This window comes from Fukomys damarensis, unplaced genomic scaffold (genome assembly GCF_012274545.1).
Source record: "Fukomys damarensis isolate Sample0158 unplaced genomic scaffold, DMR_v1.0_HiC HiC_scaffold_37, whole genome shotgun sequence".
Taxonomy (NCBI): domain Eukaryota; kingdom Metazoa; phylum Chordata; class Mammalia; order Rodentia; family Bathyergidae; genus Fukomys; species Fukomys damarensis.
In genome coordinates, this window is record NW_022900949.1 from 25,854,548 (window position 1) to 25,872,656 (window position 18,109).

The 18,109-nt window shown below is 40.6% G+C and overlaps 1 protein-coding gene across 6 annotated transcripts in view; it reads left to right on the forward strand.

Annotated features, from left to right (window-relative positions):
- The window catches only part of Rsu1 (Ras suppressor protein 1), a 175,959-nt gene that overhangs the window by 82,695 nt on the left and 75,155 nt on the right, over positions 1–18,109 (forward strand). For 3 of the 6 annotated variants that reach the window (XM_010607106.3, XM_010607107.3, XM_010607103.3), the window contains one exon: positions 13,398–13,530. The exons of the other annotated variants lie outside the window; for them this stretch is intronic. In XM_010607106.3, the coding sequence (XP_010605408.1) occupies positions 13,398–13,530 (133 nt within the window). The remainder of the gene's footprint in view (positions 1–13,397; positions 13,531–18,109) is intronic. 6 annotated transcript variants of the gene reach the window in all.

Genomic DNA, 18,109 nt, shown 5'->3' on the forward strand with positions numbered 1-18,109 from the left:
ACCTTTAATAAAATTGGATTCAAGGGTATTTATATATAAATAAAAAAGAAAGTTAATTTCGCTTCATAGTTCCATATGACCAAGTACCTAGTAATGCATTACAGTGACTTCAGTTCCAGTCCTGTTGGCTGAAAATTGCTGTTTTTTTGGCAGTGTTTATGACAGTAGGCATTAAAAAAGTATTGATTGTATCAGTCTGTATTTGTTGGGCCTTTTTTGTTGGGCCCATGACGTTATCTAGCAGATTATTTCCTCTCTTTACACATTTTGGAAATTAAATTTTGATCACTCCTGTACCCTCGAGACCCCGGAAGGGGCTGTGTCAGTGGTGTGTGCATCTAGATCACGGTCAGACTCCCTCTCCGAGTGATGTTAGAGACCCAAGATCAGTGGGTGGGTGGAAATGTTTGCTGAGGAGACAGGAGTCTCCGCGCTGCTTCTCCCACTGAGCACCGTCTTCCTCGGGTGCTCTGGTCAGGGCATAGTGGGAGGTGGCACGAAAGAGGGCCCAGGGAAGCACATCCCATAGAAGCACTCTCAGAAGTGCTCGTAGTCAGCCGTGCACATGGTGAAATGTGAGTCATGGCCGTTTCTCTGCAATGGTATAAAAGTTTCCATTTTTAAAAATAAAAATAGATTGAAATATACCACCCCAACGTCTTAGAACTCCAAGCCACCCACAGAACCTTGATGCTGCTCCACTGTTCTCCATCCACACCCTGACCCTGGCATACACCTTTTCAGCCTGCCCCAGAGCACTTCCCTCCCTGGCTTGGACCTTGTTCTGCCTTTTCTTCCAATGAAAATCTTTCTAAGACAGCTTCAGTTCTCATCATTTTAGTGTAATGATTTTCCTGAACAAATCTGCCCTGATGAAATTTGTTACATCTGTAATTACATGAGATTATATTCTTTTAAAAAAAAAACTACATAAATGAGTTATCAGATTAACTAAAATCTCTCTACTGTGTGTTTGACTGTTGAACGGGAAAGTGCCTGTTATAAACGTGCAGTCTGTCCTGTTAATGGAAGCATATCATACTCCTCAAGGCAACCTGCAGATTAAATGCAATCCTTGGTAGAATCCCAGTGATGTTTTTTACAGAAATACAAAAACCCCTCCTGAAATAGGTGTGGAATCCCAGTGGACCCATATGGTCAAAACAATCTTGAAAATAAAAAAAGCTGGAGGATTCTTATTTCCTAATTTGAACACTTGCTACAGAGTTATTCTGATCAAAACAGAAGGGGCTGGGCATGTAGCTTTACCATAGAATGCTTGTCTAGCTTTCCTCAGGCGTGTGTTCAATCACCATGTTGCAAATAAAAACAAAACCTAAAAACAAACAAACAAAAAAACAGACATACTGGCATAAAGGCAGACATCAAAACCAGTGGGATAGAATGGAGCCCAGAAATAGACATTCAGGTACCTGGCCAAATGATCTTTTACCAGAATGCCAAGCAGAACAGACAAGTCTTTTCAACAAATGATGCTGGGAAACTGGACAGCTTCCTACCAAAGAATGAAGTTAACCCTTATCTAACAACATGTTCAAAAATTAAACCAAAAGGAGAGCAAGACCTAAATAAAGGCCCACAACTGTAAAACTCAGAAGAAAGCAGCACAGGATGCTTTCTGACTTTGGATTTGGTGACAGTTTCCTAAATATGACACCAAAGGCACAGGCCATGAAAGAAAGACAAATTGAACTTCATGAAAACTTTTTAGAAATGTTTTATATCAGAAGACAATATCAATCAATGAAAAGAGAGAGAAATTCTTTGTAAGTGACATATCCGATAAAGGGCTAATATTCAGAATATGTAAAAACTCAACCCCAAAAGCACACAAACTGAACAGTGGACAAAAGACTCGAATAGACAATTCTCCAAAGAAAATAAACCACCATGCAAAGAAGCTTTACATTACTATTCATTAGAGAAATGCAGATCAAAACTATGAGGAGATACCACCTTGCATGAGGTCTCCATGAGGAGATGACTATTACTGCTGCTGCTATCACTACAAAAACAGCAGCAACAAAAAAGCAAAATGAAAACATCCTCCCATAAAATAAGTACTGACAAGGATCTGAAATTGGAATCTTTGTCTGCTATTGGTGAGTGGTCCAGCCTCTGTGGAGAACAATATGGCAGTTCCTCAAAAACTCAAAAAATTGAATTATTATGTGATCCAGCAGTTCTGCATCTGACTGTGTCTCTCAAGGAATTGAAAACAAAGTCTCTGAGAAATACTTGTGCATACTATAGCAGGAATATTCACAAAAATGAACCTGGAAGCAACCCAGGTGCATGTCAGCAGATACATAGGTAAGCAGAAGGCAGTGCGTGCACACAGTGAGGTATTGTTCAGCCTACAAAAGGAGCAACGTTTTGACATAGGCTGCAACATGGATGAGCTTGGAGATGTTGTGCAAAGTGAAATATACCAATCCAAGAACACTGTGAGACTTCACATATGTGAGAGATACTTAGAATAGTCTAATTCCCAAAGACATGACGTTGCTCAGGAGAGAGACAAATTAGGAATTATTCACGGGTATAGAATTGTGGTTTTACAAGATGCAAAGGATTACAGAAATGGATGGTCATAGCTGCCAAAATTTATGAATGTATTTAATGTCACCAAAATGTACTCTTAAGTAAATTTTGTTATGTGTATCTTAATTCAATAAAAAATAAGGAAAAATTAGCAAAGTAGTGAAAGCAATGATATTATTTTTTCAATCCAATAAAGTAGAACAAAAATAACAAGGGGAAAAAAGTACATCCGTCCAAAGTATTATTCTACCACTTTTTAAGATGAGATCATAATAATACTTTCCATGTAGGACTGCATGGCTTCTTGCAATAATGTATTCAAGGCTCTTCAAGAGCCTGGTACATAGCACATGCTCAATAAATAATAGCTACTGTATAAGATGATTAAGCTAACTATAGGGATAAGCACTCATTGTTGGGTGGAAGTTTTTGATACTCTTAATAGAACTTGTAGGAAACAATCCCTTTCACAATAGCATCCAAAAAATGAAATATCTAGGAATCAGATTAACGAAGCAAAAGGCCTCTACGTTGAGAACTACAATACTCAGAAAAAAAATTGAAGAGGATATAAGAAAATGGAAAGACATCCCTTGTTCCTGGGTAGGAAGAACCAGCATAGTGAAAATGGCCATACTTCCAAAACTGCTATATAGATTCAATGCAATCCCTATTGAAATCCTAACAGTATATTTCACAGAAATAGAAAAAATCAATTGAAAAATTCATTTGGAATGAAAGGAAAAGCCATTCTAGGAAGCAGAGACATGGCAGGGGGCTATCACAATCCTCAAATTGAAACTATACCACAAAGCTGCTGTGATAAAAACAGCATGATACTGGCAAAGAAACAAGAGGATCAGTGGAATAGATTAGAAAATGCAAAAACAACTCCAGACACATTTAGCTACCTCATCTTTGACAAAGGAGCCAACCATCCTCACTAGAGGAAAGATAGCCTCTTCAGTAAAAGGTGTTAGAAAAAGTAGATTTCAACTTTCCAGAGACTAAAACTAGACCCATATCTTTCACCATGCACTAAACTAAAATCATAGTGGATTAAAGATCTAAATATTAAAACAGAAACATTAAACTTGCTGGAAGACAAGTTAGGAAGAACTCTCAAAGTTATTGGCATAGGAAAAGACTTTATGAACAAATCCTCAGCGAACTAGCACAAAAAATCAACAAGTGGGATCTCATCTTTTTAAAAAGCTGCACTGCAAAAGAAGTCACTAAAAGAGCTGAGAAACAACCCACAGTGTGGGAAAAAAATTTTACCAGTTGTTCCTCAGACAAAGGTCTACTATCTAGAATATATAAAGAACTCAAACAAACAGACTCCTTCAGATATAAAGACCCAGTTCAAAAATGGGCAGACGTTTCTCAGACAGAGAAGTAAAAGCAGCAAATAAACATGAAAAAAAAATGTTCAGCATCACTGGTCATTTGAGAGATGCAGATGAAAACAACACTGATATTCCACCTCACCCCAGAAAGAAAGGCTGTTATAAAGAAATAAACCAATAACAAATTCTGGCAGGATTGTGGGAAGAAAGGAACCCTTCTTCATTGTTGGTGGGAGTGCAGACTGGTGTAACCACTGTGGAAATCAATGTAAAGATACGTGAAATAACTAGAATTAGAGGTCCCATTTGACCCAGCTATTCCTTTGCTGGATGTCTTCCCAAAAGAATTTAAAACATCACACCACAGTGATATATATGCACTTGTGTTTATAGTGTAACAGTTTGTAATTTCTAAAACTTGGAAACAGTCCAAGTATCCAACTGGAGATTGGATAAGGAAGATACGTGTGTGTGTGTGTGTGTGTGTGTGTGTGTGTGTTTTAATAAAATGGAGTACTACTCAGCCATAAAGAATGAGAAACTAGAGACACATATAGCTAAGAGGATGCACACTGAGGCCATGCTCTTAAGTGAAATTAGTAGGACACGTGTAAATACCAAATAGTTCCTCTGGTGTGAAAATCTAAAAGTACAAATAAGGATCAAAATATATAATTGATAATGTATAGTAGTAAGAAAAGGTCTAAAGAAGTAGGGGAAGTGGGAGGGGTAGGGGAAAGGTACAAAGAGAAAAGAAAAATATGAGAAAAGGAAAAACATGAGAAACAAAAGTTTTTGTAAATAGGTAGGGTGGAGGGGGTGAAGAGAGGGCAGGGGGAATGTAGAAAAATAACCAAAATACATTATGTCAAGGTACAAGATCCCAATGATTACTGTAACTATTGTGTATCTAAACTGTACCAATAAACTAAAACATCTAAATAACAGAACCTGTAATGGCACCTCAAATTTTGAATTTCTTTCGTAGTACTATTAGTAAATATAAAATTTGTGTTTTGTTTAAAATTCTAGTCTCTTTTGTTTTTTACCATTAAGAAAGTACCTTGACAACGTTGCACCTCCTAGGAAACCGTTAGCAATGCAAACTCGTGATCCTCACTCAAGACCGTTCCTGGAGGTGCAACAAGACCTTCAGAAAATTCCGATGCACTTCAAGCGTGAGAGTCCAGATTTCTTACATGTGGGAAACACGGGAAAGGAGAACCTTTATGATCCCACAGTCCAAAAGTAACCAGTCATGAAATTCAAAGTTTACTTCATTCTAGTTTTTCTCTTTATCCTAGTCTTTTTTTCCTACACATCTATGTGAATGCTTCTTAAAAACAATATGACCATGTTTTTAAAATTTTACAGTCCTCAGTCTTTAGTCTTATGTCATGACTATTAACCCATATCCCTGAATTTTACTTGGAAGCCTTTTTAACCACCTGGCTACATATGTATTATATGTCCTGTCTCATAATTTACCAGCCAACTCTTAAGGAATTCATTTGTTTCCAGTTGTCCAGGAAGGACATAAGCAACTTTGAATCAAAAATGTATGATCATAAATCACTTGCACTATCTATCATTGTTTCCTCAGCACAGATTTATCACTGGGGTGGAATTACTGGGTCAAACAGTATGAACATTTTTATAGCTCTTAACATAAATTGTTAATTTGCTTTTCAGAAAAGAGATACCAACCAGAGGACACTAACCAGCAGTGTAGGGAAAGTGCTCTTTCCTCAAACCCTGTCAGCTGAAGAAATCACAGCTATTTTGGGCCTGTGCCAGTTTGGTCTGAGGATATATACATATATGAATTGTACATGAGTAGGCTATAAAGCTCGCTATTAGTAACTTGATGTTTTCCAGTCATTGTATTGGCTCTGCTCCTGTATTCAAGAATACAAGAAAGTTACTGCTTTGGAGCTTCTTTCTTAACCATAAATGTTAAGGCTCATATTTTCTGAAGTTTATCGTTCCAATACGGCTGTTATCCTTCATAGTCTCTACAAGTTTTCTTTGTTGAACGCATTTTGTAGGTCTTACAAAGGAATGCAGTAGAATAAAACTAACTGGGCAATATGGATGGGAAGGTGGGCCCTGCACCTGCAGCATTAGAGATTAGCCAAGAAAGTGAGGACCTACCAGGAAGAGAAAAGCAAATCATTTTATGTCCCCAGTATTGCAAAGTAATTAAGTAACACTATTTTTTAGTACTAAGTCTTGCTAGTGGGGGAACTGATAAAGTGGTCTGAGTAGTATTACTGCGAATGTCGCATTAAGGTGACAATCTCACATATGTTTGACTTGGCTGTGATAGGGCTAGGTGTGATCTCAGGGGTGGAGCACTTGCCCAGCAGGTTATGGTCCTGGGATCAGTTGGAGCCCCTCAGTGCTGACATTTCTAGCTTCCCAAGAGATTGGAAGAATGGCCTCCACACCGTCCATGAGCTGGGGACTTGAGGAGAGGGAATCTCGGTGAGGAAAATGAGAAATGGCCAGGGCCTGGAGCACCCACCAGGTGAGGGTGCCACACAGTGCTGCTCTCTAGAAATCTTTCAGTCCCCCAGAAATGAAATCAGTGTTCCCAAATTGTATCTCAGGCCTACTTTTGATCATGGACATTGGAGAATCTTAGGAACAGGACCCTTTCTTCAGAAGAGTGTAACGACGCACAGTTGACATTCAGTTTCCGAAGCTTATGAATATCTTGAGGGAACTCCTGCTTTAAGCACATATTCTCCAGAAAGGCACTTTTCCCCTTTGTACTTTTCACTTTAATAATGAGAGTAATACTTTATATTTCCTTAGTGCTTTCCACTTGGTAGAACCATTTTCGTATGGAACCATTTTCTTTGGTCCCCACCCACAGCCCTGTCAATGGATCCTCTCACGCTTATTGGTAGCTGAGGAGGCCGAGGTTCAGCAAAACACAGGATTCACCCAGAGTCTGGGGCAACAAAGGCAGTGAGTGGCATGTGGGGTCGAGAGCCAGGACCACTGGATGCTTTTCTGTGTGACCTGACCAGAGCATGATCAACAAAAAGGAAATGTGGTGTCCAAAAATGAGATTGCCTCTCACATTTAGAAAATGATAGGGAAATCCTAAACGGATGCCAGAGTTAACACATGAATTATTTATTAGCAGCCATGTCAACTTGCAAGATAAGCCCACCGCGGTGGTGGGTCTTGGGGAGGAGCGTGGCTCTAGGCCTGTTTAATCATACTTGTAAGTCACGGAGAGCTCCCCCATCCCATTGCACCCCGGACCACGGGTAGCAAATGGCCAAGAAAAGGATGAGATGGAACAATATGAAACGCCATTTTTCTTCATTGGTGAAAGGACTTCTAGCCCTGTTTGCAACAGCACACGAGTAAATCAAGGGCTCCTTTTGTTGGAACCATTTGGCAAAGTGGTTTTGTGTTTGTGTTTGTTTTTCTGTTTTTCCTTATTCAAATCGAACTCTTCCCTTTCTACATCAGAAGAGTAGCAGTTTATTTTAGTACGTATTGTAAAGCAGCAATGCATCGCAAGCATGAACAAAATGCCTCTTTTAAAAATGTGTTTCCAGAAAGGCTGAGCAGACGGTTGCCAGAATGACAGTGTGGCCTTGCGTTCCCTGCAGAATAAATTTGAGAGCTGTCAGGAGACATCCCAGCTGACTTTGATTGCACTGATGATGCATAGAGAGAGAAGCAACCTCGGACCTCGATCCTCAATCCATTTAGGGCTTGATAGACCGTCGTCAACGATGCAGGCAAAAAAGATGGTCCATCAGCGTGTCGATGACACTATTTTAAGTAAGATCTGCTCCTTGACACCAATTAGTGTGCGTTGTACATTTTGAATTTGTTTTTGACAAATTCCCTTTCAAAAGTACCTTGATGCTGTAGTCGTCAACCTTTTATACAAATTTTGAAGATAATGCATACTTGAAACGTGGAACACTTGAAGGAGAAAAATTAACATGCTGGGTGTCCTTTTTTTCTTTGTCACATAAATACGTATTCACATACATACATACTGTGGGAGTTTTGTCATCTTTTGTTTAAAAAAGGGGGATCCTAGGAAAGACAGTGTACCCTGGATTTTTTTATAGTGTAGAACTCTCTCCAGGGCAGTACATACAAACCAGTCTTTTTTAATAACTGAGTAAAATTTCATAGTATGGCTGTTGTGTACATTATTGTGCTGATCACTTGATAATGAACGTTCTGGTTGTTTCCATTGTTCAATTATTGAAAACAGTCACTGTTTCATGGGCCTTATCATCATTTTCTACTCAGCCAAAAAGAAGCAAAAAAATTGGAGCCTTCCATAGTCTGCCTTTATCTGCCACCATGCATTTCTGTAATTAGTAGCATAGCACATCATAATAGAAATGACAGAGACTTATGGGTAGGCTACGTCTTTGCAGCCCTAAATTCAGCTTTTATTTCACACCGGAGTCCTTTGTGACCAGCTTCCTTGTGGGGATTCACTGTGCAGCAGTAGTGATCTTTTGGCCATCACGACATCCCATCCATATCCCTTCGTGAGCAAATCCATTCCCTGGATTTGAGCGAGTCTGGTATAGTAATGATAGACTACCCGATCAGCCACAGTTCTGTACATTTACCTGTTAGACCATGGTCTCAGATTTTTATGACTGGGTAAGAGAGAACCTGGCTTTTAGAGTGCATTAAAATGCTCTCTGGGGCATCATTTTGAAATTAGGAAAGGAAGAAATGCTGCTTTGATGATGTGAAAAATTTACCCTCATCCCCCACCCGTCACCCCTGATTACTCACGGCGTGACAAATGGCACTGGGCCACATGTTTTAGGATTTTGAATAGTCAGGAAAAATTCGCTCAGTGTGATTACAGAAACAACCAATTTCCATGAGTGAAAATGAGCATGCTTATTAATGGGTCCGCAATTGCCTATTGCAGTCAATCACATTTGTAACTAGCCAGGAGAGTGATTGTTTTGCATGATTTAATGTTTACACAATTACCATTGCACAGCCAAGCTTGCTGTACTAGAGGCTGGGGAAAGAAGCATATGTGGTCCTTTTGCAGGTAATAAAATGGAAAATCCAATTTGCAATTGCAGAATAAGCCTCTGAGTGATGCATGATCTTCATAGCAGCATCGGTCAGGGGGTCACCGCTAATCACGGCGCTGCCTGGCTTCCCCAGTGGCCTGTGTCTTCCGACTGAGGAGTGAGCAAAGCAAATCTGTGTCGGGAGCCAGCCAGCGTGTCTGTAGATGCACCACTTTCGAGCTTATTAGATCCTCTTTGTCACAGTGCTTAATCCTGCTGCCTGATCCTTGTTAGGACACCACCGGAGCACCGCTCAGCCTCCTAATAAAGGGGCTGGGTGAGGGGCGTGTGCTGCGAACTGAGGCGCTTGCAGGCTGACTGACAGCGGGATGAGATGCCTCCCGCACGTTATTGCTTAAAAGGGAGCCCACCCCGGACAGCTGACAGACGAGCGGTGTGGAGGCAGAGGGAACTTGTTGCTGGGCCGATAGGAGACGGGTGTCATCTTTCCACACAGTACAATGGCCTAGCTTTACTCTAATTATATTACCCCTCTTCTGAAACTGCTGTCAGAGTGAGGTAAGAGGGCCTGGAGACGGAGATCTCGCTGGGAGGATTACAGCTGCTCAAGCAGGGACTGTGTTATCCACCAGTGACACCAGGCTGAGAAACGTAATAAACACATCCTGTCGCACCAAGTTATAACCCTGAGCAGGCATTGCCTGACAGGCTCGTGTGATTTCCATCCTGGTCACAGGTGACTGTTTGTTCTGTGAGGTTTGCCACGGACACTGAGCACTTTTCTGTGGCACTTGGTTAAAGAGAGTGTCAAACAAGAAGCGATTGCTTTCCCCTCCTGTGAACTTGAATCATTCTTTGCTCTTAGGCTTCCCCGTTCTTGTAGCTTTATGAAGCACCGGTGAATCTGATTTAGAGGCAAGTTTGAGACTCAAATAAACAAATGCCAGTGGGCTGGAGTAAGCCAGAGCCCCATCTCCTCCCCCAGCCCTGGCCAGAATGTGAAAGTGGTGTCTGGAATCATGTAAATGAAGACACTGGGGAACAGCCCTGGGTCCTTTCTGCTCTCCTGACTTTCAGACATCAATGTGAGTCTCCTTATCCCTGAAGGGAGTGTGTCTAACTTGCCTCTCCTTTGTGCTCCACTTAGCAGAAGTCATTAGCAATCCCTCATGCCTCTTCCTCTCCACTGACAGCACTAATAGAGACATCACTTGGGACTGACAGATCTCCAGCGGGTGAGAGGCTTCAGAGGAAGGGCATGACTGACCTTTCTTGGCATTATTCCCGGAGGTCTGTCTTCCATGTGTGGCAGCATAGAACTTCAGTGCATTATTTGCAGAGGGTTACCATTAAAAAGCCCGCAGCGTCAGTAAGAAGCTGTTAAGAAGTTAATAAGAGGCCGCGTGCATGCCAATGAGGGTTCATGGGTTTTTGGTAGTCGAATGTGGGCTTCTTTATTTAAAGTTCCGGGAGAGTCCATTGAAACCTACTTAGCTCACCTTAGCGTACCTGTACTTCTGGATTATTGGGGCAAAAGCCTTGGACATGGCAGAAGGGAGCCTGTGATACAGCTCAGAGAAAGAAGAGAGTCTCTTTCTTTCACTGTCCTGTGTAAGTCATCCCAGGGCAGACTTGGAGCAGCTCAGGCTTATCTATAGTGTCTTCCCAGGCCCTTTCTCTGGTCCATGTCTCTGTCATAATATTCTCCTGATCTCCATCTGAAGCTCGTGTTGACAGGAAAGAAGTACTGTTGCATTAATTCTTGGTAACATGGGAATGATGGAAAGTCCTAGGTATTTGTTCAACAGAGTAGAATTCTACCACTAGAAATTGGGACTATATGTCTCAGGGTAAGCAGTGTTAGCGGGGGAAAGGAATGGATCCAGGGCAGAATTGCCAATAATGAGGGAAACCCTTGCTTAGGAATTATTTCACACCCTAATTGTGTAAATTTATAATGCTTATTGCACCTCTTTTTTTCTCTCCTCCCTGTCCACTTTGGATGCCCATATTCTTACAAGGGTATCCATGACTGGTTTCCTGGTCAGTGCCATGCTGAGCCCGTGGGAACGGCTCAGAGGCAGGAGGGTGACAATAACTAAGCACAGTTACTTTTTAGGTGAATGTTTGAAGAGAGGTTGTTCACCTGTAGAACTTGCATCCTCAGTTTGTTGGTGAATTGCTGCACCAAGGTTACTGTTGCCTGGAGCACGTGCCTGTCCCTTGGTGGCCACCATCCTAAGAACAGTCTGTAATGTGTTCCTTGGGCACAGAAAATGTGACACATCAGAAACTCAGACTTGTTTGTAAGTGAGTGATTTCTTTCCAGAAATTCCTATTATCTAGGAAAAGGAGAAATGATCTGAATAGAAGATAGAGAAGTATTATAAGCTAGATCCTAAGAGGGAGTAGGGATGACAGAGAGATGTAAGCAAGAGATCAGTGTCACTCTGGTGACACTAAAAACCCCTTCCCTAAGTAAAATAGAAACTAAACAAAAAGATGAATGGCAGCTCTTTACTAACAACATCCATCCTGGGTAAGTTACTCAACAGAGTAGACTGTCGGTAACCTTTGCATTTTCATTCACTCTAGACAGTTTTCTGACTCCTAAGGGATCACACTCATTAATTTCTCAAGTGACCTAATATCTGACTAATCATGTTTAATCACTAAGATGAGGACAGTGATGTTACTGATAACCTTGGAGAGAAATTGTATCTGCTTATTTTTGCACTTGACACCAACAGATTCTTAAGTTTCCTTGGAAAGATCTTGGTGAATTAATCTCTCAATATTTAGTACTATCTGCTTCCTTAGAAGCATTTTGTGCATTTATAATCACTTTTCTTTCTCCATTTTTCTGAACAGTTGCAAGTCCATATAACAAAAGCAGAAACAATTCAAAGTATATATGCTTTTGTTTGAAGAAGAAATATTGCATCATCTTCCCAGTAAAAATTTCATTTATCCTTTTATTCTCAAAGCTTAGGTCAGCTAAGAAATGATTTGTGTTCTCATATACTTGCATCGCAGAATACATTTTCATTATCCTGAGTTATCAGTTATGACAAAATAGACAATAGAGCCTCAGAATAAGACAAACATGTTACTTTGGTTGTGCCTTGGGAAGAGCAGTGGCTGAATGTCTGTGTTCCAGGGCCCTGGCGCGTGGACCACAGATCCGAAAATGGACATGCTTAGTAGGGATTTTAGGGAAAAGCCTTGGGTCCATTTACTTCCAAGAAAAGCTACATATAAGTCAACTGTTAATCCCAATTTATCCCTGCCTCTCTCTTTCATAGGCAAACACATTACACAGAGGTCTTTCATACATCATCTTTTCCATTTTTGAACATACTAAAAAGGAAAAAAAAAAAAAAAAAAAGAAATCCAGAGCTCCATTTCTTGCCTGTTTTTTTCTCTCTAAGGCAGGTTTTTTTTTGAAAAAAAAAAAAAAAAAAGACATCCAGAGCTCCATTTCTTGCCTGTTTTTTTCTCTTGCTAAGGCAGGTTCCCCGTGCTGAGCTGAAACTTGTAATCCTCCTGCTTCAGCTTCCCAGAGTGCTAGGATTACAGGTGTGCACCACCGTGCCTGGCAAACTCATCTTCCCTGATCCAGACTGACATGTGATTTAACCTGGTTGCTTTACCTGTAGAAAGCAAAGCAAATCCCCACGCCAACATTTTCTGGTCTTGGGACATGTTAGTAAATCTCCTCCGGTTTCCATCTCTTCATCTATAAGGTGATATTAATAACTAACTCTGGGGACTGCTAGGGAATCGAGTGAGGAAATGATTCTAAGGGGGAGTTTGTAAACCGATTAGAGCTGTACACGCGTTAGTCTCCATCATTAGCATGTTAATGAGCTTCATCTAGTGCTGATGCTGAGGTGTGCTTTTGCTGCCCGAGAAATACGGTAATAATTTTACATTCTTGTCTTCATTCACAGGCGCTTTGTTTAATGAAAAAGGTGGCACTGATCAGATTGGGCTTAGATCTGTTAGGACAGGTGAATACTCACTTTGACGTTCTCAAGATAGAATTTCAGGGGGCTTCATTGTTACCACTTCCTTCAGTCTTGAACAAGTCTTTGTTAGTCTCTGTAGCAAGTACTTAGAAATGCAAAGCCTATGTTAACCCTGGCACAAGTTCCTCCCAGCTTTGCTTCTTTCCTTTCCCCCTTTTCTCATTTCCTCTCCCTTCCTTCTTACTTCTTCTTCTGTTTGGTCTTAGTTTCTTGAAACAGGGCATTGTCACTAACATTATTTATGCAGCAGTGGTGTCACGGGGGAAGAAATTTGCTTTAAATCCGCTCAGTGACCACAGGTTGTGCTGTAGCTACTGAACAAGACTTCTTAGGCCTGGTCTGTGCTGGTTGAGATGGCCTTCACTTTTTTTCTTTCTCCCTCTTCATACTTTCAGGAAACTTGGATTTAACTGGTCAGAAGCAAGTATTCAAAGCTGAGAACAACCCCTGGGTGACCCCTATTGCCGACCAGTTCCAGCTTGGTGTGTCCCACGTTTTTGAATATATCCGTTCTGAGACATACAAATAGTAAGTAGACTATGATATTCTAAAAGAACTGTGCTTTTTTTCTGGTATTTATAATTATGCCACTTAAGGAATTATCAGATAATATTGTCCTATTGCTGCCAGTTAGAACGTAGCATTTTAAAACGTTTTATTAAAAATTACATGTGGTAATCGCCTCTGTAGATTACTTTCACTTGACATTTTCAAGGGCATTTTTGCCAATTTTGTTTGGAGAATTTCTAAGGTACTAAATTAATTGAATATTCCTGGCTTCAAGGAAATTCACCAGACACTTTAAGATCAGAACATATTTTATTCTTTTGTGGATGCAAAGAATTATAAGTGTTATGAATAAAATTGTTAAGCAGTTTATAAAATCAGAGAATACTAGAAAAGCACCATTCTATTATGTAGAAAGTTTTACTCTAGTGACATCATAATCTCTAAAGGGAAGAAAAATGGCGGAAAAAGAGTGGAGGAATCAGCTTAAAACCACAGCTTCAGAATTTCTGAAATGCTGACTTCAGTTTAAGGGGGTTCACGGGCGCTACCCATAAACCCCGGCCATTCCCACCTCTTCCTCCTGTGTCAGGATTGGAAGGAATTCTGCTGCCTCCCACCTGCTCTTGTTTTTTTGTCTTCTGTCATTGTTTTTCCACTTTATCCCAGCTGCTCACTCCAACAAGAATCATTTATCTCAATGCTTAACTGATCCCTAAAACTGAAATCTAGGTTGATTTTAAATATCTATTAAAAAAGATGTGGAAAAAACAAATCCATAGTCAGACTTAATCCGTTTCTGTGTCCTATACCAGCTTTTGAGAATATAGCATCTCACTTATGTTAGTGAGGAGCAAATGCGTCTTTGAAGATGACATCCAGTTGAGAATCAATCCCTCTCTCTCTCTCTCTTTCTCTGTCTCTCTCTCTCTCTCTGTCTCTCTCAGAGATGCCGTTACTCAGTGCATTTCTCACTGGATCTGTGCTGGGCCATGGGGTTGGATCAAGTGACAACATAGAACTTCTGTCTACGAGTGGCTGCTTCTGCCCAGAGCACCATGAAAAACAATAACATTAAAATTAAATACAGTAAAATTGCGCAAATGATAGCCCATCCTCACAGATAAAAGCAGCTTACAGCTTGCTTTACATTTCTTAGACGATCCTCTGACGTTTACAGTATAATAAGCAGAGTGAAATGGGATAAGTATACAATATGTGTTAGTTGCATGAGCCATATAGATATGTGCAGTCATTACAGATTCAGTCTTTGTTTTAAATGCAAATATGGCCTAGCCTTGGAGATTAGTGTGGTTAATGAAATTGTGTGGAAATAGTACAATCACAAGTTAGCAGATTATTGTTCATTTTGTTTTTCTTAGTTGTTGCCATCAGGAGTTTTAGATTGGGCTCTTACTTTTTTCTTGGTAAATATGAAGCTATAGAGAGGTTGGTTTGTAGGGTATATTTAAGATATCTTTGTACATATGATAGTATGTAGCAAAATACCCAGATAAGTTCCTATTAATCCAAAGTTGGAAGAAATACTCTTAATTATTTTGGTTAGCAACTTTTTAATTTGCTACAGACAAATTTATAATTTATAGAGGATTGGAAACACAACGTAGGAAAGTGCTTCTAAATTTAATTTCATTTAATAAGATTAATCTGTGAATTCATGGATTCAGAGTCATTATTAGATAATTTATTAGCATTATACACTTTACGAGTGATTTGTATTTATTAAAACATGGTCAGAACTCTGGGTAAGGGCGAGCCTTGCAGCTTTGGCTGAGTTGGTTGTTGTTACTTCGGAGGGAATACTTGACACATTTTAATCAGTGACATTTGAGGTGTATTCTTATCTCCATTATTAGCAGCTGCTCTTTGAGGGCATACCCCGCAGTCTGCCTACTGTGAACTTACTTTTCCTTTCCGACTCACAGTACTTACAGAGCGCTGCCTTGCCTTGTATACAGTCAGGTCAACACTGAAGAGCCTAGGTTCGCTGCTCATCTCCCTGAGCCTTTGGTGGAAGGATACCCTTGGCAGGAGCCCTGGAGGGCAGGGGTGCTCATGACTTCTGCCTTCCTCTCCTTGGAAAGGGGGAAAGATGACTGCCCCTCAGCTTTTCTGTCTACCTAATCTGCCGTAATAACTGGCATCACTTCTTAACCATTACACTGTCCCAACTGTGCAGAGAGAGAGAGAGAGAGAGAGAGAGAGAGGAAAGACATTGCCTGTGCAGAAATTGTTCCCACTATGTTTTCCCAGATTAATATATGCTGATTTTTTAAATTTAAAATTCTCCTAAATACCCTCCCAAGAGTCATATTCATGGAAAGACAAATAGCTGCATATTAGTATATCTTTATTTAATCAGAACCCAACTTAACTCTTTCACTGTTTTAAGTAGCCATTTCATATTTAGAGGATGTGTAGAATTCCTTCCCAACTATTGGGCAGAAAAATACTGTTCTTATTAATGGAAACTTGGCTGCTTTTTAAAAAGTTTTTCACGTGACAACCTTCAGGGAAAACAATTTGCTCCTGACGCACTTATCAAAAAAAAAAGAAGCAAATTTCCCATTCAATGCTTTAGTTTTAGATCCTCAATTCTAAAGTTCCTAATGGTTTCATCTTTGTTTCTTGTTACTTTAGCCACATACACTCTTTCAATTAAAAACCCTTTTATATTTATGTAGGAGTGTGTATAGAACTCTCTGCTCTATGTTACAGATACCCGTGTGTGTTCTACATTAAATATATTTGTGTGTATTTGCAAACAGACCCTTGAACTGTCATGGAAGCATCGTTTTGTTTGGCCCTTGAAATGGCAGTGAACCTCCTTCCTTTCTCTTTTTCAAACCAATTAACCTAGTACCTAAATGAGAGCAGTAAAGAAGTGAAGAACTGCCCAGAATGTCTTATTTTCACGCACTGCTGTGGGCGACTTTCACTGCGACCTTTGTGTTCTCAGCACATCTCCCAGGCCTTCTGAGCCCGGGGAGGTGACAGCAGGAAGATGGATTATCTGATTTATGGGCTCTAATGGACTGCAAGAGGAGACGTGTGCATTTGAAACAAAACCGTGAATTCGGTGCTTGGGAAAAAGTGAAATACTTTGAGATGATTTGACTTGATGAAGATAGGAGACTGTTCAGTGAGGCGGGAGGCGGAGCGGGCAGGTGTGGCAGGCAGGCTGAGGGGGGCTCTTCCGAGGTTCTGTGGAGGGCATTTCGGGCGTTCATCATGTCCTCCTCTTCATTCCTCAGCAGGGGTGGCTCTTGGCCAGTCTGTCGTACTCTCCACAGCGGGAACATACTGGCTGGTGTCACTGTTTTGTCATTCCAAGTAGTTCTCTCTGTTAAAATCAGAGGACTTTCTGGGTGTGGTTAAGGGTCGCTCACCCTTTCTGTGTTGGCCTCTTTCATTTCTGAGAAGGAGAATTATGAGAGAACGGTCACCACTTGTTCTGTCTCCAGAACGTAGAGTTCTGTTTTTTTTCCGCCTCTCAGAAGGGGAAGTCGGGCTGAAGTCAGAGCACCCGAGGGGGTCGGTGTGGAAGGAAGTAACTCACACTTCACATTTCCATCAAGGGAGGGGAAGAGCAAAGCAGGATCATTTTAAAAGCCGACAAGTTAACCCTTGTCAACAAGTTCACAAAGGAAGATACTTGACAAATGCTAGGCGGGAGAATGTGTTGGTTGACAGAAGCATTGGGGAAACAGGTTTTCTCACGCAGGCTGCAATTTGCCAAGCGTGGAGTTGCTCCAGCCTCTTTGCAGCCTGACATAACGCAAAAGATGCCTCGCTCGTTGGCTTTCCTCTCTTGTGGTTCCTTTTTCTCCCTAGGGAGAGGCACCCAACTCACTTGTTTTTGTTTTATGTTTTATGTTTTTTGTTTTTCATCTTAAAACTAGCCATGCCATTGTTCAGGTTCATTAATAGAAACATTTCATCAAAACCATGTTTGGTGATTGGTTGAGTTCAATGAAAAAAATGCTGGGAATTTCTCTTGGAGAGAAATCTAGCAAAATCAATCCTGTCTCATTTTTCAGGAAGAATTCTTTTATCTGCTGGTCAGTGTTTCTCAAGTTGTTTTGCTTGTGGAATTAAAACTGAGTAATGTTTCTTCTGCACTGTGTGCAACCCTATTAGAGGGTATAATGGACATAAATGGGCCTTATTAATCAGCTACCTTATCTTCGAACAGCTGCTGAATCAGTGGTCTGCACGTTCCTTAAATAACCAGTATAGCAAGAACCTAACAGGTGAGCTCGTTCATTTTGGGGCAGCTCTCTGTAGAAAGAAATCATATCTAGCAAACACCCTATAAACCTTATTATTTTCAGGTGAAATCTAAATGAAGGCACAAAACCAGGAAATTGGTTTTATAAATATCTTCAGAAAGAGAGAGGAGAGGGGTCAAACTGCCAGGACTTTCCCAGTGAATTTTATGTACTGACAATCAGTATGCAGAACAATGTAGACTTCTCTTTTTTATTACTGTATCTGAAAATAGCTCAAATTAAGCCACTTCTGCGTAGTAGACATGAGAATGAAGGACTACTGTTTTCCCTAAAGCTTTTGACATAAA